The following is a 22,085-nucleotide window of genomic DNA, read 5'->3' as shown; positions in this document are numbered from 1 at the left end:
AACTTTGAACTCTCGGCTTTTGTCTGAGATTTCCTGTGTTATCTGCAAGGACACATGAGGATGAGTTTAGATCTTAATCCACAGTAAATTTATCAACTATTAATAAGGTGAGTGTCTCTGTCCAGCTGTGTCACTTGTACAGCTCTTATTGTCTCAAAGTCTAAGGAAAGACACAAAGATCACACATTCACACACTTCTCAGTGAATTAAACACAGTAGGCCCATACAAAATGTGCATGTTTTTCATATTTTCTTTACTGATTGTGAGGGGGAAAATCTGTTGAGTTCATAGGAATGGGTTTTAATATGATGTTTGCTGTGAAATTCTTCAGCCCTGAATTCATGCAAGACCAGCAGTCAGTCAGTCACTTACCTTGCTGAGGGTTTGGCGTGCCATTCAGATGGATGATGTCAAACTTTAGCTGTCGTTCGTTTTGCTGTTGGAGGCTTTCCTGGACACCCACACAGAGCTGAGGAAGCTCATCTGTCATTAACACCAGCAGCTCAAAGATGGGCAATGGGTCCGGCAGGGGCACGGCAATGTGCTTCAATGAGAAGACGATAAGAAAGGAGAAATATAATGAGAGAACGACTACCAGATGTTACACAGGCACTTGTTAGGGAAAGCATAATATTGTTTGTTTGGTAGAAATAAATGTATTTACTTGTAAATAAAATTGCCATACATTATAACTGTAAATTAAACATTAAAATAAAGTTAATGTTTCATTAGAAAAGTGAGTCTATTAACCTGTAAAGTTTTACATATGAAATAATAGTCAGAAATTTTATTGGAAATGGCACAGTTTGTTGAACTTTTAGATAAAATCTTAAAAAATTAAAATATGTTTTTTTTTTTTTGAGTATCATATTTGATACATTAGACTTTTATGGCTCATATAGTGTGATATAGGAGAATACGGTGCTCATACTAAAGGAGGAAAAAACACTCAAATAGAGCAAAAATATGCAATTTGGTGCAGCTGCTGATATTTTTATCGCCAGAAAGTAAGATGAAATTCTGATTTTAATCTGATTGCTTTTAATGAAGGGCAAAACATATAATGCAATACTATGATGATTGAAAGATGTACAAGTTCCTCAAAAGTCTGTCTTATCATATTTGATGTTCATATTTTTATATATTATTATTTTTACAAATGATGTATGGATAATAAAGTAAATCTAAGTTGCTTCAGTCCAGCAAGTGTTCCTCTTGAAATAGTACTAACAATATAAAATTGATTCTTGTTTACTTTATAAAAATCGTTATAGATTTCTTGCCAAAAAGATATGTGAACCACAACCCAAAGGTGGAAAGGGCCTTTTATTTGCTAAAAAATACAAATTATAAATCAGATGACAGGAGATATGCAAAAGAGTGTGTACAGGTTTCTCAGCAAAGTTTTAATTGTTGATAATTTAGAGGTCTTAGAAATGTATCAAATATGATATAGTAGGTTTTATAGGATTACTATTATTACCTTGAGGTGCATGAACTTCTGCAGCGGTTCATACCACAACAATAGCACAAGACCAGAGGGAACTGCAGCACACAAGAACGTGCTGTCTGTGTAAGGGTTACGAGCTGATGAAGAAAAATCAAGAAAACATGGCTTTCAGTATGTTTCCATCTTAACCAGAAGGTCAGCAAAGACATTCATCAGGATGAAATTAATAAACATTGATCTATTATGACGTAGCAAATGGTCCTCACCCACACTGCACTTTCGACTGCCCTTAGTGTCAGCAATCTTCACTGACACGGCAAACTTCCTGTGAAAAGGTTATTTTGAGTTCCAAATGAACAACATATAAGCTGAATTATTAAACTTTTATGTGTTTCTGTGACCTGTGGATGATCCGTTCCGTGAAGCAGTTGGTGCCGAGGGACATGTGACCCTGTTTCCTCTGTAAATGCCCTCGCTGTTCAAACAGAGCTGTCAGTCTATGAGAGTAGAGATGAGACGACTTACCTAAGAATAGAATAGAATAGAATAGAATAGAATAGAAGTTTACAGACCACTGAGGAGTACATTAGATGTACAGTTTTTCTCAGTTTCCTATAACTATACATTTATTTATACAAATCTCAAATAAACTTGTCTATTTAAAAAATAGAAAAATAAGAAAGATGTCTATTTAAAAATATTGTGTTTAATCTTTAATCTAATGGATGTTTGGATTTTGACAATATCCATAATACATAATGGATTTCTACTTGACCACGATGTACGTTTTGAGAATTTGGAATAAAACATTTAACAAATTTGCAACTTATGTGCATAATTTAGAGAAATTCGTATTTATTTTAGAGAATGGCATTATGGTTTAAGATATTGGCATTTTAGTGTCTTATCAACTTGAGGAAAAACTATAGTACTTTAATCTTTTTTTTTTTAGAAATTCAGTTCTAACACAGTTTGTAATTTCTGAGCATGTAATTTCTAAAACTGGTGGGCTGTTACTGGAATCACATCACAACATCTGTAAAAATGTTACATACCAGAGATGGACATTAAGACATTGTTCATGACGTAAAGCCAAGTACATCTCTGTGGAAGCAACTGCAATAGATATCAGGAGGTAAAAACATATTAATCATTAAAAATAAGATTTCATTCTTGTGTTGTATTTTATGACAGAAACAGTTATTGAGTCAAAATACTAAATCATAATGTTGTCATAGACACAGATGCAGTAGCCAGCAGTACCTTTTCTAAGGTGTCTTCATGCAGTTCATTTAAGTTAAGGATATAAACACCCTCCTCTGCACCCAGAATTAAATATTGATCTGTGAGGAACAGATTAAGAAATCAAACAGAATTCAGCAATACTCTGATTCTGTATTACTGATGCTGGAAAGTTTTTCAATCTATATTTAAATTAAATTTTCATTAAAATTCTGCATCAGTAGGATGGAAAAAAATCTGTACCTCTTGTTTTGGGCAAAACCCATGTCTCTGCACAATGAATTTTCAGTGGACATCCATTAAAGACTTTAGTAAAACAGGCCCCCATCTATGCAAAATGAATTATGCAATGTTTCATAAATACAGTACACCGGATGTAAATTTTAAGATGAATTCTTAAGTTCATACATAGATACTGGGCCTAAAATTACATTAATGACAAACTAGTCATTAATTATTATGCAAATTGTCACACTCTAATTTAGCAATAGCCAGGTTTAACACATTTAAAAGGTGCTATTAGGTGGTTAAACTTACATAGACTTGGGGAGTGGGAGGAAGTCCGTGAGAATCTGCTCTCTGTGAATTAATGGTTAAAAAATACAAGGAACAGTTTCTATATATTTTAGTCTGTCAGTAATACTTTTAGTGACTCAGAAAAACATACACAATGTGTATTAAATAACATAATATGTAGTGGGTTTTTGAGATCTGTCCATGGTACTGAAACATCTAGCACTACGCTAACCAAATAATGTGCTAGATATAATGAAATAACACCAAAATATTTGATCTAATAATGTTTCAACCAGTTAATTAAAAACTACTTAATAGTGGTAGACTAATGTAGGTTTTTCAATGACCAGTTTGATGTTGATATATTTAGACATCTAGCCATACTAAATTAGACAAAATCTGCACAAGGAATGCATGTGAATCAGTTCTTTATTTCTGACACTGTGTTTGATAAAAGGGCATTAATGTAGCTGAGATGTATTAAAGTGTGGGATACAAGCACACATAAGTGTAAGTCTGTTATTTGTAACTTCCAACATTGTGTAACTCACAGAGTCCTCTGTTTTCTTCCTCATGGTGCTCCACTCTGTAGAAAGAGCCGTGTCTCTGCTCAAAGTCCTTGTAAGAGTCCTCTGTTTGTCCTGTGTGTCATTACCATCAGGAACATAAGGGTCACTGCACCAGTGCCGCACATCCTGACTGCCTGAACACCTCAACAATGCTGACAAAACACAAAGAGAGAAATGTTTTACAAATTTGTATGGTGAATTTCCTATGTGTCCTGCATGTGCAGATAGTAATACCTGGACTTAATACAGTTTCAGGGCATAGAGTAGCACTGGGTCGAAGCGTAAGGTCCTTGTCCTCCAGATTAGAGTCTAAAGAACTCATGGGAGGAAGTGATGTTGTTGCAGAGACAGGTGGTGGACTGAACAGTCCACTTTTCCTCTTACTCCACTATGAAACATCAGAAAATGTTTACAGCCTTGCATCATTTTTTATACAGTCATAAATTAATCATTAGGACAGGTTATGAAATACCTCAAAATATGAGCGTCTTTTCACTGTCAAGCACCTGAAAGAGAAAGGCAGTTCAAAGTGAATGACAAAATATTAGTATACACATGGTGCAAAGTATATTTCTGAAGGTGAACATAATAGATAACCAAAGAGAACATCATTAAAAGATACAAAAAATAATAATTTAAATTGTAATTGTAATTCGACGTGTTTCAGAAAGGTGGGGCATAGAGGAAAAACAATAATGTACAGTATGTGGAAAATAATGTGTTTTTTGAACCTTAAACCGCATAAACACATTTCATTACACCAAATACACAAAATAATGTTCTTTTTAGCAACATCATATGACCCCTTTAAAAGAAGAAGAAGAAGAAGAAGAAGGAAAGTAGAATAACTATTTAACACTATGCTTATTTACACATACATACATATAACAAAAAATATAATAATCAATGCATAATTTCACTTTTAGCAGATAGATGCCACTCCACAAGGTGGCGCCAGAATATAAGCATGTCCCACCTATGCTGTAACTCCTCCTCCACTCTTTCCAAAAGACCCCTGCAGCAATGAATATAGTTCAAATGAAAGGTTATAATAACTGTTTAAATCTGTAGTGCAATTATAAGTCCACATCAATCAACACTCACGGTGACTCTGGTTCATCTCCAGATATGCTCCAATCATCACACGATCCCTGAGAACATAAACATACTTAATTCTTTTTTTTCTGAGTGATAACCATGAATTATGACACAGAGTACTTTATGAAGTGTGGTAGGATGTGGTTTGTGTTTTCTTTGCCTCATTGGCTTAAAGAGAACATCACTAAGAGAGTCCAATAAAACTGACCAGGTCAGGATATGGTTCAGTCTCTTTTCTCCTGGGAGCGGTAAACTTAACCTGGTCAACTGAAACAAACAACAAATCCATATTACACATTTGTATTCTTTTATTTACATATTTGTACCATTCAAAAGTTTGGGGTCAGTAAGATTTTTAATGTTTTTGGAAAAAAGTCTCTTATGCTGACATTGCCTGCATTTATTTGATGAAAAATACAGTAAAACAGCAATATTGTGAAATATTATTACAATTTAAAATAATTGTTTTCTGTTTTAATATATATAAAAATTTAATTTATTCCTGCAATGGCAAAGCTGAATTTTCAGCATCATTACTCCAGTCTTCAGTGTCACATGATCCTTCAGAAATCATTCTAATATGCTGATTTGGTGCTCAAGAAACATTTCTTATTATAAATGTTGAAAACAGTTCTGCTGCTTAATATATTTGTGGAAACTGTGATACATTTTCTTCCACAATTCTTTGATGAATAGAAAGTTCAAAAGAACAGCATTTATTTGAAATAAATTTTTTTCATAACATTACAATTGTCTTTATTGTCACTTTTGATCAATTGCTGATTTTTTTCTTAATTTCTTAAAAAAACCTTACTGACCCCAAACTTTTAAATGGTAGTTTATATAAAATAATGTAGAATATGATATGTTAGGAGGGATTGTTTACTGATGTGCATAAATCACATCAAATTTTTATCACATAGCTTTAAAACCTTTCACAAGAACTTTTTCAATCAATCCCAGCATCAAAAACCTATACATAAAGGTCCTTTAGGTGTTTTTTCCCTAAGACAATTTAATGAGATCACTTCCTGATATGATTCAATTTGGTTACACGGCAGTGTGTTACTAGGATGACAAGTATGCTATTTTCTTCCTTCTATTGAATAGAAAGTTACACAGCTTGACCAGACTTAATATAATCTCAGGGCAATGATGTCATCCAGACATTACTATCACACTGCGGATGGGGGCTGTTTGTAGAGCCAGAGTATGTGTGTCTGTCTGTATGTGTGTGTTAAAACTGGAATTCACTTTTATAACTCACGCAGTATTACCACTGGAGTCTGTGATCCAACCGGAGTGTGTTTGTGTGTATGTGTCTGCTTACACACTGATTTGATAGGCTATACACTTAATATTTGTGTTAAACCATGGATACAGAAACTGCTGTTTGCTTAAGAGTTGTATGTTCGTTTTTATGATATCGTTGACTGATGCTTTTATAAATTGCTCTGGTATTAATGGTGTGACCACATCGCATGCAAACGAATACATAAACACTTACACAGACATAGACACAAACCGCCTGAAACATCTTGTGTTTTCAGTTCGTGTGTATAGGGTCGGTTAACCCATTATTTACATCCACTCAATCTAAATAGGAAACAGACTGCATTATTATTCCCGTAGGATTGTGAAATATTATTACAATTTAAAATAATTGTTTTCTGTTTTAATATATATAAAAATTTAATTTATTCCTGCAATGGCAAAGCTGAATTTTCAGCATCATTACTCCAGTCTTCAGTGTCACATGATCCTTCAGAAATCATTCTAATATGCTGATTTGGTGCTCAAGAAACATTTCTTATTATAAATGTTGAAAACAGTTCTGCTGCTTAATATATTTGTGGAAACTGTGATACATTTTCTTCCACAATTCTTTGATGAATAGAAAGTTCAAAAGAACAGCATTTATTTGAAATACTAATTAATGCATTTTTTGCAGAATTAAAGTATTATTTTCTTAATGAAATAAAATGAAGAAAAAATTACTGACCCCTTTTGAATAGCAGTGTAAACATTCATAAATCTGGACAATATTAATCGATATTCAGTGATCATAAGTTTTTTAACATGTTAGAATGTGATTTCTACGGTGTTCTTGTTAGTTGCATATATGTGAGACCTCCAACAACTTCATACAGTAGTTTGAACATCACTTCCTCATCTGCCCTAAAGAAGCTTCATTGTCTGTCTGCCTGATTCGTCTGCTTGTGAATGCTGTAATCTTACAGTCAAGATGCCTGACAATGGATTCTCAGTAAAAGTGGCATCGACTTGCCACACAATAACACACACACACACACACGCATCACACTCTCCGCTTGGCCTCGAATGTGACCACTGGATCCAGTTCACGCGAGTGAGTGTGTGAGGGGGATGAGAAGGACATGCCATAGACGTGTGCTAAACAGTACCAGCTCTATGAGTTGTGTGCCTATTGACATCACTGAAGCTATGCTCAGTAGCAGCCTTGTTAAAGCAGCACATCCTCTGCTACACATCCATATGTTAAACTTTCTAATCATGCACACGCTGCAATGAAAATAGACATGGCTCTGACATTGGAGTGACAGTGAACTTCAGAAAACGGAAAGATGAATACATATAATGAAGAAACATTATAAGTCAAAAATGTGTTCACTACTCATTTCTACAGATAATAAATGATTGCGTATCATACATTTTTTATGACTGATTCTGGTATAATGTAAAGTATAACAAAGTTTATACCATGGTCTGTCTGAATACTTGATTCTGATTGGCTAGCAGGTGTACATTAAAACCGTTTAATACACAGGTACTGTAGTTCCAAGTCAGTTTAATCAATTTCATTGATGCACACGCACACATCACTTGCACACAGAGATCAGAGATCGTGCTGCGCACACACAGAAACATTCATGAGCACAGAAACTTGTTGTCTACGCTGCCCCGCGCTTCGTGTCGGGTGGTTCTTTGCCTCCACGTCATGCAATAAAATTGTTTAATGCACAGCTAACCGTGAATTATTCCTTACATAAAATACAATTTAATGAAAGCAAATAAGATGCATATAATATTTAAATAATAAATATTTTACCAAATGTTGTCCAAATTGACCAAATAAAATGTCCTTCAAACAAAATACAATTTTAAAAAAAGAAAGAAAAAAAGGAAAAAGAAAAATAGAATAGAATATAGGATGGATATTTTATATAGGATATAAAAAAAATATTGGCTGATACAGATGATATTAAAAAAAAATAATATAAAAAATTAAGACTGAATAGTGTGTATTGTAATATGCTAATAGTATGTTAAGTGTAAATGTTTATGTTCAGTTTCTGCTGCAAATAAGGACAGTGTTAACCAGAACTTACATTGTTCTTCTGATAAACTTCTCTCCACTGGCATATGTTTCCCTTTAGACTGGATCGTATCTGGGGCTGTATCACTTGCCTTTAACACAGACACAAATATTGCCACTAAAAAAAACTGTACACTTTGACAAACTGAACTCTGACATGCATATTTGGAAAAATAATTAAATGACCTCATAAATTAGGGAAAGGTTTCCCAATAATCCTGAATCATGTGCTTCTCTTTATTTAACCTTATTTGAACAAATACTTTTTGATGACATATATTTGAAAGTAAATTTCAATAATTTAAGTCATTTGAAAGCTCAAGAATGCTTTAAATATATATATATATTTTTTTTTTTTTTTTTTTTTTTTGCTTAATGATTTATGATGAAATTAAATTACCTGCCTTAAAAAAAACTTTCAGAAGACCTTTGGTCAGCTCAGGTTAGACGCCATATTGAATTTAACACAGATGAAAATGAGGCTGTGAGGGACAGACTTACAGTATTCACAATGGCACGCACTGTATAAAGGTCCTAAATTATGTCATTTTTACAACTCAACTTTCAAAACTGGTTTATGGAGTTTTTGTCTACTAAAAGTTTCTTCAGGAAAGATGCTTTGTCAGCTGAACAATCGGTATGTTGTTAAACCACAGTACTGTACAGTGAAAGTACTGTACTTCTGTCCATCACAGCCTCATTGTCATTCCTGTCAGAAATTAAATATGCCTTACCCTGTATTCCTGTGTTCAAGTCATGTAAAAATGACCATAATTATGCATACGACGCATAAGAAGTTTTGCATAAAAAAAACAAAACATTTCTGAGCCAGAGGACATGAATAGCTCAAAGTAGAGTTGCCATCTCATAATTACAGTAATTCCAACATAATGCAAGCGTGTCTTCTTCTCACCTCTTCATTCTCTTCAGGACTGGGTGGATGATGGAGGTCCGGGTTACTTGCTATGTCCAGCAGCTCAATCATCAATTTTCTGGTGAGTAACTGTGTTACAAAGGGGTGCTTGGGAGAGAGACAGTGGCAAAAATTATCAACTTTTCTAGAAATACAAACTTTGTACATTTAATGTTTCCTTGTAGGGATGCTCCATTCAGGATTTTTTTTTCAGCAAAAAAACAATCACAGATTTTTCTTGATCAGTCAATACTAATCCAGATTTTATCATAGCTTTTACTTAGATCTGTTATATACATGACATGCATCCTTTCTAATTATTTTTAAAAAATGAATAAATACATTAAAACACATGTTCCCTTGTTGTGATCACATGAGAAAAGTTATTATAGGTATGTGATATTCAGCAGCAATGCTAATATTAACTTTGATTTTTGAGTTTGATTCATCTATCACCTGGAGAAGAGTTTCTGCTGTCGGCCTCTTGCGAGGACTTTTGATTAAACACATCTTCACAAAGCTATGAAACCCTGCAGGCCTGCAAAGACAAGGACACAAACCTCTCACCAATCATGTCAGGTACTCACAGGAAAACTTGCGCTTTTCTTTACTTTTTCCGTTTCTAAGAGAAATGTCATTTCTTTCTATGAGGTTTTGAGTCTCACCATTTGCTCTTGTCTTTTAGTTTGGGAGGCTGGAAGCTGCTCTTAGACATCAGCATCAGAGCACTACAACAGAAAAAGAAACTCAGTTCAAAAATGCTTTGTTACCAGGGTATTTTCTGTTCTCGTAAATTAATTAAACGAGTCATTCTGACCGCATGGGATGAAGGTCAAACATAGGTGGCTGTAGCTCTGCCAGCTCAATGGCGGTGATGCCCACTGCCCAGATATCACACAGATGGTTGTATCCACCCTTCTTTTCCACTGCTGCCACCTCAGGGGCCATCCTAACAAAACAAAGACAAATTTCCATTAGATACTTCACAGCCTGCTGTCAGTCCGATTGTCTTTCAGGAAAATGTAAAGGGTAAAGGGGTGAATTTATTCAGTCAGCATATGGAAATGTTTTTTTGATCAAGCATTCTTTCTGTATTGTTATAAAACCTGTAAATGTAATATAAAAATCACAGACACACACACACACTACCATTCAAATGTTTGAGGTTTTATTCATGTTTTGAAAGACTGTCTTATGCTCAGTAAGGCTGTATTTATTTGATCAAAAATACAGTAAAAACTGTCATATTGTGAAATATTATTACACTCCAGTCTTCAGTGTCACATGATCCTTCAGAAATCATTATGCTGATTTTCTGCTGGCAAAAATTATCAACTTTTCTAGAAATACAAACTTTGTACATTTAATGTTTCCTTGTAGGGATGCTCCATTCAGGATTTTTTTTTCAGCAAAAAAACAATCACAGATTTTTCTTGATCAGTCAATACTAATCCAGATTTTATCATAGCTTTTACTTAGATCTGTTATATACATGACATGCATCCTTTCTAATTATTTTTAAAAAATGAATAAATACATTAAAACACATGTTCCCTTGTTGTGATCACATGAGAAAAGTTATTATAGGTATGTGATATTCAGCAGCAATGCTAATATTAACTTTGATTTTTGAGTTTGATTCATCTATCACCTGGAGAAGAGTTTCTGCTGTCGGCCTCTTGCGAGGACTTTTGATTAAACACATCTTCACAAAGCTATGAAACCCTGCAGGCCTGCAAAGACAAGGACACAAACCTCTCACCAATCATGTCAGGTACTCACAGGAAAACTTGCGCTTTTCTTTACTTTTTCCGTTTCTAAGAGAAATGTCATTTCTTTCTATGAGGTTTTGAGTCTCACCATTTGCTCTTGTCTTTTAGTTTGGGAGGCTGGAAGCTGCTCTTAGACATCAGCATCAGAGCACTACAACAGAAAAAGAAACTCAGTTCAAAAATGCTTTGTTACCAGGGTATTTTCTGTTCTCGTAAATTAATTAAACGAGTCATTCTGACCGCATGGGATGAAGGTCAAACATAGGTGGCTGTAGCTCTGCCAGCTCAATGGCGGTGATGCCCACTGCCCAGATATCACACAGATGGTTGTATCCACCCTTCTTTTCCACTGCTGCCACCTCAGGGGCCATCCTAACAAAACAAAGACAAATTTCCATTAGATACTTCACAGCCTGCTGTCAGTCCGATTGTCTTTCAGGAAAATGTAAAGGGTAAAGGGGTGAATTTATTCAGTCAGCATATGGAAATGTTTTTTTGATCAAGCATTCTTTCTGTATTGTTATAAAACCTGTAAATGTAATATAAAAATCACAGACACACACACACACTACCATTCAAATGTTTGAGGTTTTATTCATGTTTTGAAAGACTGTCTTATGCTCAGTAAGGCTGTATTTATTTGATCAAAAATACAGTAAAAACTGTCATATTGTGAAATATTATTACACTCCAGTCTTCAGTGTCACATGATCCTTCAGAAATCATTATGCTGATTTTCTGCTCAAGAAACATTTCTTATTATTATCAATGTTGAAAAGAGTTATGCATCTTAATATTTTTTATGAAACTTTAGTATGTTTTATTCAGTGCTCTTTGACGAATCAAATGTACAAATAAAAGTACAAATTTCTTTCCAAAACAAACAAACAAAAATCTTACTGACCCCAAACTTTTGAACAGTAGAGTAGATATTCTATAGCTACAGTTTTGTAAGCAGAGTTTTTGGCGTAAAGAGATAGATTTAAAGGTACAGTTCACCCAAGAAAAAAAAATCTGTCATCATTTACACATGCTGGGTTGTGTTTCCCAAAAGCTTTTGGGAAATGCAGCCCAGTCATTTCTCCTTTGGTGTTTCATGAAAGCAAGGAAGTCATACGGGTTTGGAATGACATGAGGGTGAGTAAATGATACATTTTTGGGAACTATTCCTTTGTACTAATCATAAGAGACAGCGTGCTAACTGTTTTAAAACAAGACAATCCAGACAGTGTGATTCTGCAGGACTCAAGGGCAAAAATCTGTGCAGACAGCTCACCAGTAGGGAGTTCCTATGAAGGACTTCCTCTTGGCAACAGAGGCACTTATCTCAGCCGCAACCCCAAAATCAGCTAAAATCTTACTGACCTCAAACTTTTGAATGGCAGTGTATCCAAGTTTGAGGTCAGTAGGATTTTATGGGGAAGAAATTAGTACTTTTATTCAGCAAGAATGCATTAAATTCATCAAAAGTGACAGTAAAGACAAACAAATTCTATTTCAAACAAATCCTGAATAAAATCCTTCACAATTTCCATTAAAAATATTATGATATCTGAAGGATCATGTGACACTGACGATTGGAGTAATGGCTGCTGAAAACTACATTTTAGAATATATTAAAATAGAAAACAGTTATTTTCAATTGTAATAATATTTCACAATATTACTTTTTACTGTATTTTTAATCAAATAAATTACTATTGGTGAGCATTAGAGACGTCTTAAAAACATTTTAAAAATCTTAAAGACCCCAAATATTTAAACAGTAGAGTACAATATAGAAAAGCCTCGTTCACCTTAATGTCTCTGTGTATTTTGCCTGTCTCATGGAGATGATTCAAACCCTGGGTAAGACAAGAACAGAAGTCTTCTCAAAATGAAGGGATGTGTCATTGAGAAAGATGTGTGCCTCTAAAGAGCTTTTTAAATAATGAATTAGCCTCACCTGGAGAGTTTCCCTGCAGATGTAAGCAATCTGTTTTTCCTTTAAAGGTCCAGTTACTGTGAAGGGCATATTATATTAACTCTCACTTAACTGGGGCAGTGGTTAAATGCAGCCATTAAACTCTCAAAAGAATAGTTCACCACAAAAATGTGAGATGGAATTGTTGTAAGGAACAGACTGAAATTTATAGTGTTTTTTGGAAGATATTCCTCTCCTTTTATGTAGTTTTTTCATCCCAAATTAAAAAAAAAAAAGTAAGAAAGTCGTTTGGGTTTGGACCAATGTAAGAGTAATGAATTTTCTTTTTTGAGTGATCTGTTACTTTAAGAAGCTTAAAGAAATAGTTCACCCATAAATGAAAATTTGCTGAAAATGTATTCACCCTCAGTCCATCCAAGATGCAGATGAGTTTGTTTCTTTATTAAAAGAAATTTAGAATTACATCTCACTGATGGATCCTCTACAGTGAATGGGTGCCGTCAGAATGAGAGTCCAAACAGCTGATATAAACGTCACAATAATCCACAAGTAATGTAAGTAATCCACAAGCTGCATGTTTGTAATTAACAGAGCCATCATTAGGATGTTTTTAACATTAAACCATTGCTTCTGACTAAAATACAAGTCCTCCATCCGTAATTCTGCTTTCTCCAGTAAACAATTGTCTTGTCTGAATCAGGAGAGAAATATGCACAAATCAAGCACGGAGCAAGCACAAGCAAAAACAGCTTAAAACAGTTCTAAACAAATATGTCTGTGGATTTTGATGTGAGAGGACAACAGGGGATGGACTTTTTCACTGGATGAAGCGTTATTATGGATTACTGGATTTATTATGAACTCATATTTTGGCCAGAAGCAACAGTTAAAAGATAAAACACATTAATAGTGAACTTGTTTCTTACAAACATGCACCTTTTCCTTTACAAGACGTTAACTGATGGACTGGAATCATGTGGATTACATGTCGATTATTGTGATGTCTTTATCAGCTGTTTGGACTCTCATTCTGACGGCACCCATTCACTGCAGGGGATTCATTTGTGAACAAGTGATGTAATGATAAATGTCTCTAAATCTGTTTTGAAGAAAATTTATCTACATCTTGGATGGCCTGAGGATAGGTACATTTTCAGCAAATTCCTTTAAGATGCTTAATACCGGTAATAGCTCTTTCCTATGATTTTCAAAAGTCTCAATGCTTACACAGAATACTGTGTGTTATTCACTGTATACCTTGGTAGATATCCTGCAATGATCCTCCCCCACAGTATTCCATGCAGATCCACAATTTATTATTCCTAAAAAAGTTCAACAGTTCAGAGCATGTTTTTTTTTTGAGTCAATGCACACAAAACATTTTCAATAGATACATACGCGCACACGCATAGCTTACAAACATGACAAGAATCTCATAAACATTTTGAAAGCTTGTAAGTAGGAATGCATGCCTTTGAAATAATATTCGGGAATGCACAAGTCATCTAGAGCATGTGCTGACACACCTCGGCAGCTATTTATAAATTCTATTAAACATGTCTGGGTGATTCGTGCTTCATATCTGATTGTGTAACTCTGCCTGTAGGGGTATAAAACATGTTGTGGAATGCACCTTTCTATGCCCTGACAACTACTGGAGAAATACCAGGCAAGGCACAAACAATACCGTACCTGTGGTAAGTGCCATAATAGGCCACAATGTTCTTATGCTTACACTCCTTCATCATTGTTATCTCCTGCTGGATGGAGGTGATGTCATCACCTGAAAAAGCATTGAGAGAATGAGAAAAAGAGTGTATACTGAACAAACAAATTGTCCATAATCACAAAATATTAAAGGTATTTTACTTCAGAATGCAGTGATTGACAAATCTGAAACAACTATTCCAGAGAGCCGTGTAAAAATAACTTTTCATGTGACACAATGCAGTCCAATCATTTTTAAAGTAGTAGTAGTGCATGACAGGGAGGCTTTTGAGAACTATAATTATGTGTAACTGTAGAGCTCATTATAATATAAATCCTTCATACAAGGAATCGATCCAATAAAACCCCTATAATTTTGAGAGATTAGTTAGAAACAGCATATGCCTCTAAATGTTTACTGTATGTTCTCTACAGCACTGATGCATGAAAATCTCCCAATATGTAAATGTGCTCTGGTCAAAAACGTATCACATTAAAACTACTCACACACCTGGATCCAGTTTAACAATTTTGATAGCAGCCATTTCTGAGCTCCTAATGTTTCTAGCCTGAAAGAAAGTACATTATATTGCATGATGAACTGAAAAATCAGATTGCACTTTGTCTTTTACAACAATATTAACTAAAAAATGGATACTTATAACTCTTGATATACATTACATGCATCTGTGACTGTGCACAAATTTTATATTAATATGTCTATACCATTCAAATGTTTGGGGTTGTTAAGATTTTTTTTTGAGAGAAGTCTCTTGTGCTCACCAAGGCTGCATTTATTTGATCAAAAATATAGTAAAAACTGTAATAATATGAATTATTATTACAATATAAAATAACTGTTTCCTATTATAATATATTTTAAAATTTATTAAATGATTAAATGCAACATAGAGGTGAGTAAATGCGACTTTAAGGCCTTGCACTTTGTCTTTTACAACAATATTAACTAAAAAATGGATACTTATAACTCTTGATATACATTACATGCATCTGTGACTGTGCACAAATTTTATATTAATATGTCTATACCATTCAAATGTTTGGGGTTGTTAAGATTTTTTTTTGAGAGAAGTCTCTTGTGCTCACCAAGGCTGCATTTATTTGATCAAAAATATAGTAAAAACTGTAATAATATGAATTATTATTACAATATAAAATAACTGTTTCCTATTATATTTTAAAATTTAAATGTAACATAGAGGTGAGTAAATGCGACTTTAAGGCCATGTTTACTTTGGTGAAATGCTCGGGATGCTGTAGAAAAGCCAGGAACAGATCCAGCTCTCCTGGCAGGCATCTTAATGACAAATATCCTAGTGTCAGTGGCAGCCTGCTGCGTCCTTGACTGTAACCTTGTCCTGTAGCTACTGCCGGGAGCTGACGTTCTTCATCTTTCTAGACCGTATGATGCTGCACCATTAGTTAATCACTCATTCCATCTAAGAAGGATTCTATCAATTTACTATAACTACTACCACTAATACCACTTGCCAAGGATTCATCAAATTCATAAAGCTGGTGAATTAAAGGAATAGTTCACCCAAAAAAAGGAAAATTTGCTGAGAATGTACGCAGTGTACATCCAATATTTGGAAGAGTCTGTTTCTAATGGGAACATATTTGGAGAAATTTAGCATTACATCACTTGCTCACCAATAGATCGTCTGCAGTGAATGGGTGCCGTCAGAATGAGAGTCCAAACAGCTGATAAAAACATCACATTAATACACAAGTAATCCACATGACTCCAGTCTATCAATTAACCTCTTGTGAAGCGAAAAGCTGCGTGCATGTTTGTAATGAACAAATCCACACTTTTGACTTCAAACTGCATAATATTGCTTTCTCCAATGAAAAAGTTATTGTCTGAATCAAGAAAGAAATATGCACAGATCAAGCACCGTTTACAAGTGAAAACAGCTTAAACAGTTCTAAACAAATATGATGGTGGATTTGATGTGAGAGTAGGGGATAGACTTTTTCACTTGTATTTTACGTTATTATGGATTATGGACTGGTATTTTGGACAGAAGTGACAGAGTAAAGTTAAAATGCTTTATTGATGGATTTTGTTTCTTACAAGCATGCAGTTTTTCACTTCACAAGATGTTAACTGATGAACTGGACTAGTGTGGATTGCTTGTGGAGTATGGTGAGGTTTTTTATTAGCTGTCTGGACTCTCATTCTGACGGCACCCATTCACTGCAGAGAATCCATTGGTAAGCAAGTGATGTAATGCTGAATTTTTCCAAATTTGTTCCATTGAAGAAACAAACTCGTGTACATATTGGATGGCCTGAGGGCAAGTCAATTTTAAGCCAAATTCCATGTTGGTGTACACTGCTGCGGTAAATAGGCAACTCATGCACATTAAATATGTGCTATAAATACAGAGCAGATTATTTAATACTTATGATCGGGCCTATTCTTAATATAAACCATCAGACAAAAAAAGTTAGTCAGGAAGGTGGACCTCCATTTTTGCTTTCGGCTACTCATAAACATAACAAATCGAGCATTTCTGGACAAAACCTGGAACTTCACTGAGCTGCCTTCCTGTTGTTTTTTCCTGGCATGCCAGAGAGCTTCCTGTGATGACTGAAGCGACAGTGCAACGTTCTCTTAATGGTTTAACATTGCAACCTGAAATAACGCAGCCACAACCCAAGAAAAATGGCTCGGGTTGGATATCTGTCCACACTTTGACCAGAAATCTCCAAAGCTTGTTATTCTTTATGTTGGCATAGTCAGACCTGACAAGTCCATCAAATGCAAAACAGACTGTTTCGTTCAAATGCAGCTGGGAATCCTCAGTATGAAATATTTTTAGATCTCGAGATCTTTCTGAGTCCAAGTTGAGAGAGCTAGAGGACACTAGAAAGGATTCTTTGTGCATTGTAAGGGTTGTTGGCTCACCCACTGAATTATGATCAAGTGGACTGTGTTAGGGATTGCTACACAAGAGTGACACATCCTCCATATTAAACATATATAAAAGAGACAGCCAACAACATATTTACACCTTACAAACTTCTTGAAGAAGAACACTACCACACCTGAGGGAGGCCTACATGGTTTTAAAGTCCAGATTTGTAACATTCCACAAATGTTGTGGTTGTGCCAGTAAGATTGCTCTTCAATCAAGTCAAATTTCTGAGCCAACCATATGATATTCTACTTTAAAATAGCAAACTACTTTATATCTGATATATTTTTAAACTATGCTTTTCTGTTTATACAGGGCTGTTTTGTATGTAAACATTGAAAACTTGAAGTAACATATTTTGTGGAGGAAATACCTAGATGGCCTAACAAATTGACATTTAGATAAAATAAAAATGAATAGTACGTGGATGTCAGTCTGTGTGCATCAGTTTGAGTTCATTGTGTTGGATGGAGAGTGTGTCTCTCCGCACACATGCTGTGAATTCTAGTAAACTAAACAATCCAGTCTGTCAACTAACATCATGGGTCTGGTTTCTTGAAATATTCAGCCTAAACAAGGAAATTATTAACAACAACAACAACTGAGTAAAGAAAAATCATGTCAACATCAGCAAGGATACCCTTACATGGTATCAGATGGTACTTTGACATTTAGCATGGTGCTGAATGATAATCATATCATGGTTCTCATAGATATTCATCATGGTACTAGTACTTCAGATAATAATGGCACTATGATGTCTAAAAACATGGCATGGATATCATGTCCAAAGTAATACACTCCTTGTACAGTAATACAATACAGACAAGTCATTCAATCCTTTTTGGTAGATTTTTGTTAGTCTCCCAGAACGAAGGGTTTTTTTCCCCGAAAACTTGACAGCGCAAGACGCATTAAATCATAGACATTACATACATGCGTAAACACTTCGTGCAATTCCCAAATAATAACCGTTGCATAAAAAACACTGAATTTCTTTCTCACCTTAAAGACTTCTCCATAAGTGCCGCTCCCGATCAGATGAATAATCTCATAATCATCCAAGGGATCTAAAAATGAAACTCCTATAGTATTCATGCCCGCAGCTCTTTGTATGTTTCACTTATTCATGACAGCTGTCACACAGTTTGATGTGCAGTAAACTCGTCTCATGCTGCTGCGCTGTCATCAAAAGATGTAATAATAAAACGTATTTAATTTAATTTAATTATAACGCAATGCAAAAAAAATAAAAATAAATAAATCTTCATGTACACATCAAGTTAATCAGGGCAATCACGGTCTTCGCCTTGTAATCTTTCAGCCTGTCCTTCTCACACTAGCGCACCCGCAGACTCGCATCAGCAATGTCCGACTCGTGAACGAATTGTTCTTTGGAGTCGTATCTTTTCAATGAACGTATCTTTTTCAAAACTGGTTCGAACGATTCATTAACGAATAGGACTGAACAGGTCCGAGCGGTTCTCGAGTCAGCAATTCGCTGACTGGTTGAAAACGAGAATTGTCTCTTTCGAACACGTCCTATTCACAACATACGATTTGGTTATAACAAATAGAATTGTATTTAAACGTACAAAAAAAACATGTTTAGTAAAAATAATACCTTTAGTAGTTTTTAATGAAAATGGAAAATGTTCTAAGGTTCGACCTTCATTTTTAATGTGAAGCTGGGCACGTGGAATTGCAATAAACACCATTTAACAAAACGAAATAAAAACGAAGCGCAAAAATAAACCGCAATACATGCCTGCATAGGGTGGCTTCATTGGAAAGTTTAGAGCACGGCGGAATGTCAGCGACCTCAGTGACGTAAAAGAATCGCCTTTAAAAAATGCTTTTCGAACAGGCTTTGAAATGAACTATTCTAAAGAACCGATTCGCAGACACGAGCGATCTTCACCCATCACCTGCGCATTGCATCAATGGGTGACCACATTGTAGCCGTTTACATACAATAATCCTTCACAACATGGGTGACAGTAAAAAAAGGGCAGTAAAACACTTACTTATTCAGTTCAAGTTGTTTATTTAGAGGAAAACACTTTCACATCAAGAAAATAATTTTTTAACTGAAGCACAGCATTTTTCAAAAGGATACTTACTGACACTATAACCTTGAGACCACATATGAAACCCAGCAGTTATGTGGACAATAACAAAACAAGTGCAAGACCTACATATATATAGGTTGAAAATAGCATTTTATTTTCAACACATTAGACTTGTGAAGCAAATACATGTTCATTGTATTGCAGACAAAATATTAGCTGAAAAAAAAAAACAGCATCTTTTCTAAAATCCTGATAAAACAAAAGATAATCACTTTGGCTTGTTGTAATTTGGGTTCTATCTAATAGAACTTATTGTAATAATACAAAATTAAGGCAAATCAATAAAATTACTTTATGCTATAAAATAATAAAGCAAATTTGCTGGTGTAAGAAAGTTTTCTTCAACTTGAAATGGGATATATTTAAATTCAACATTAGCTTATCAAAACATTTGATAACACTCAATTTGCAGGTAAAACGAATGAACTTCACTCCAGGTGAAAATATAAAAGTTTGGGGAAAATTTTTTTTTATAAATGGGTCATTTTAAAGAGTTTTGCGAGGGCGTTTCATGAAGGACAAGGTGTAATCTCCAGAAGGTGTGGGTTTCTGTCTCTTCATCTGCACTTGGGACTGGGCCGTGAGCTGCAGTTTAATGGCACTAGAGTTGATCTTGGCCGCAGAGAGCAGACCCTTCATACCCTTCATCTTCTCACTGTGGAAAACCACCACCGGCCCTCCCTGCACTATGGGTGGCTGGGTAGGAGAAGGTGTGGGACTTGGGGATGAGGGCTCATTTTTTCCATCAGACTCTTTACCTCGAGTTCCAGCAGAGGAACGTCTGCGTCCTCCTTCTCCGCCCACCTTTTTGGGCACTGGATTTTGAGCAGGCAATGCTGCACTTGGAGATGATGGTCCTGCTTGTTCATCTAACTTGGATTCTCGCCTCGGGACCCGTCTACGCCCCTCACGCAGGTCTTCACTGGATTGGTCATCGTCATCCACTGGTTCTGCATCTTTGGTGATGATTGACACTTTTTGCCTGATCTGAGAAAGAACGAAAATATAGAGTGTGGTTAATAAATGCCCTTTTAATGAAACCTGAAATAGAGAAAATCGAGGGATTTTACCTGCGCATCAAAGCGACTAAGGGACTGAACCAGGTAGGTGGCCCAGCCTACATGAAGCACTGGCGTGGGACTTCCTTCTTCCCATTTACAAATACCATCATAGAACCGAAGTAAGTGAGCAAAGCATTCTGGGTCCTGAAGGGCAGACAAAGCAGCTACCTGTCTTGGCTGGTCCTTTGAGGTAAAAGCATGAATAGAGGACAAAAGAAAGAATTGTTTACAACTTTGTTCTAAATAATATTTATTTTTTTATGCAAAACTAAACAAGACCTCCTTTTCCGTTTCATCAGCCCCTTCGCCACCACTTTCAGCACCAGCTGCTGTCTCTTTAAGAAGGGTGGGAACGACATCATTAGCGATGTCAAAAAACTCCTTATAGATCTCCTCATCCTCTCTGCAGTAGTTGTAACTATAGACCAAGAAAAAACAAGTAATGGAATTAAATATTACATTTTGTTCTTGACTTGACTGAAGCAATATTAAATTCCATTAAAAAAATCATTTATATATATATCTATATAGATAGATAGATAGATAGATAGATAGACTTCATCAATGATTACATTGTTTATAATGCAGCAAGTCTGTCATAGTTCAAAGCAGCACAAACAAAATGAAAACACATCAGAAGGACAGAGGGTAGGAGCTAATGTTGTCATGAAGGAAGAGGAAACAGGAAGAGCAGGAAAAGGAAGTGGATGGGAGTGAGCAGTAGTTCTAGGCATGCTTTGTGCAGACATCCTTCAGGACATTACAATAAAGTATTTTTAGTACTCTGTCCACTGCACTGTGTTTAGAGGGAGGAAAGTACACATTGTCTCTCTTGACAGGGACCAATGCCAAGGGTAAGACAGGGAACGAGCTTTCTAAAGACAAACAGCATGAGGCAAAACAGACAATGCTGGCAAACGCCACATTTTCCATTCAGTATGGACATTCAAGAGGCTTGAGAATTTTATCGTATTGCCATCTAATCATGAATGTGCAGCAGTAATAGACACATTCTATGTTTAGAGATTGATTAGCCTTTTTAAATAAATCTTTCTCTTTACTTAGATTTAAGAAGTTTTAAGCAGACTAATTTGGCAATAAAATTTATGCAACAGTAATAAATAAGCACTGCCCCCTGCTGTTGAAGTAAAATTAAATTTGAGAATATATTTAGTTGTGTCTGATTATTACTTCATCAGACACAACTAAAAATTCAATATCATTTAAAGGGGGCATATGATGCTGCTAAAAAGAACATTATTTTGTGTATTTGGTGTAATGAAATGCGTTTATGCGGTTTAAGGTTAAAAAAACACATTATTTTCCTGTACATTACATTATTGTTTCTCCTCTATGCCCCGCCTTTCTGAAACGCGTCGATTTTTACAAAGCTCATC

The 22,085-nt window shown here is 35.2% G+C and overlaps 2 protein-coding genes across 2 annotated transcripts in view; both read right to left on the bottom strand.

The window, feature by feature from the left end:
* Positions 1-92: 92 nt before the first annotated feature.
* LOC107731883 (mitogen-activated protein kinase kinase kinase kinase 2-like) lies at positions 93-18,836 on the bottom strand. Its single transcript, XM_016543071.1, has 27 exons — positions 18,501-18,836; positions 15,059-15,116; positions 14,533-14,623; positions 14,098-14,162; positions 12,862-12,917; positions 12,713-12,760; positions 12,193-12,281; positions 11,157-11,288; positions 11,005-11,067; positions 10,796-10,877; positions 9,145-9,252; positions 8,245-8,323; positions 5,085-5,143; positions 4,883-4,929; positions 4,755-4,793; positions 4,251-4,284; positions 4,013-4,166; positions 3,761-3,930; positions 3,231-3,272; positions 2,937-3,021; positions 2,715-2,794; positions 2,507-2,567; positions 1,853-1,976; positions 1,718-1,776; positions 1,485-1,588; positions 374-545; positions 93-160 (listed from the first exon to the last, which is right to left on the bottom strand). The coding sequence occupies exons 1-27, from the start codon at positions 18,591-18,593 to the stop codon at positions 93-95; spliced, it is 2,262 nt and encodes a 753-aa protein (XP_016398557.1). The 5' UTR covers positions 18,594-18,836.
* A 699-nt stretch (positions 18,837-19,535) lies between these two features.
* The window catches only part of LOC107731945 (menin-like), a 6,281-nt gene continuing 3,731 nt past the window's right edge, over positions 19,536-22,085 (bottom strand). Inside the window, exons 8-10 of the mRNA XM_016543172.1 lie at positions 20,968-21,106; positions 20,698-20,871; positions 19,536-20,614 (exon numbers count right to left, since the gene is read on the bottom strand). Of these exons, the coding sequence (XP_016398658.1) occupies positions 20,114-20,614; positions 20,698-20,871; positions 20,968-21,106 (814 nt within the window). The 3' untranslated portion in view covers positions 19,536-20,113. The remainder of the gene's footprint in view (positions 20,615-20,697; positions 20,872-20,967; positions 21,107-22,085) is intronic.

This window comes from Sinocyclocheilus rhinocerous, unplaced genomic scaffold (assembly GCF_001515625.1).
Source record: "Sinocyclocheilus rhinocerous isolate Xijiao unplaced genomic scaffold, SAMN03320098_v1.1 scaffold1841, whole genome shotgun sequence".
In the NCBI taxonomy this organism is placed as follows: Eukaryota; Metazoa; Chordata; class Actinopteri; order Cypriniformes; family Cyprinidae; genus Sinocyclocheilus; species Sinocyclocheilus rhinocerous.
The sequence above is the reverse complement of the archived record's forward strand: the minus strand, read 5'-3'. Positions and strand labels throughout refer to the sequence as shown.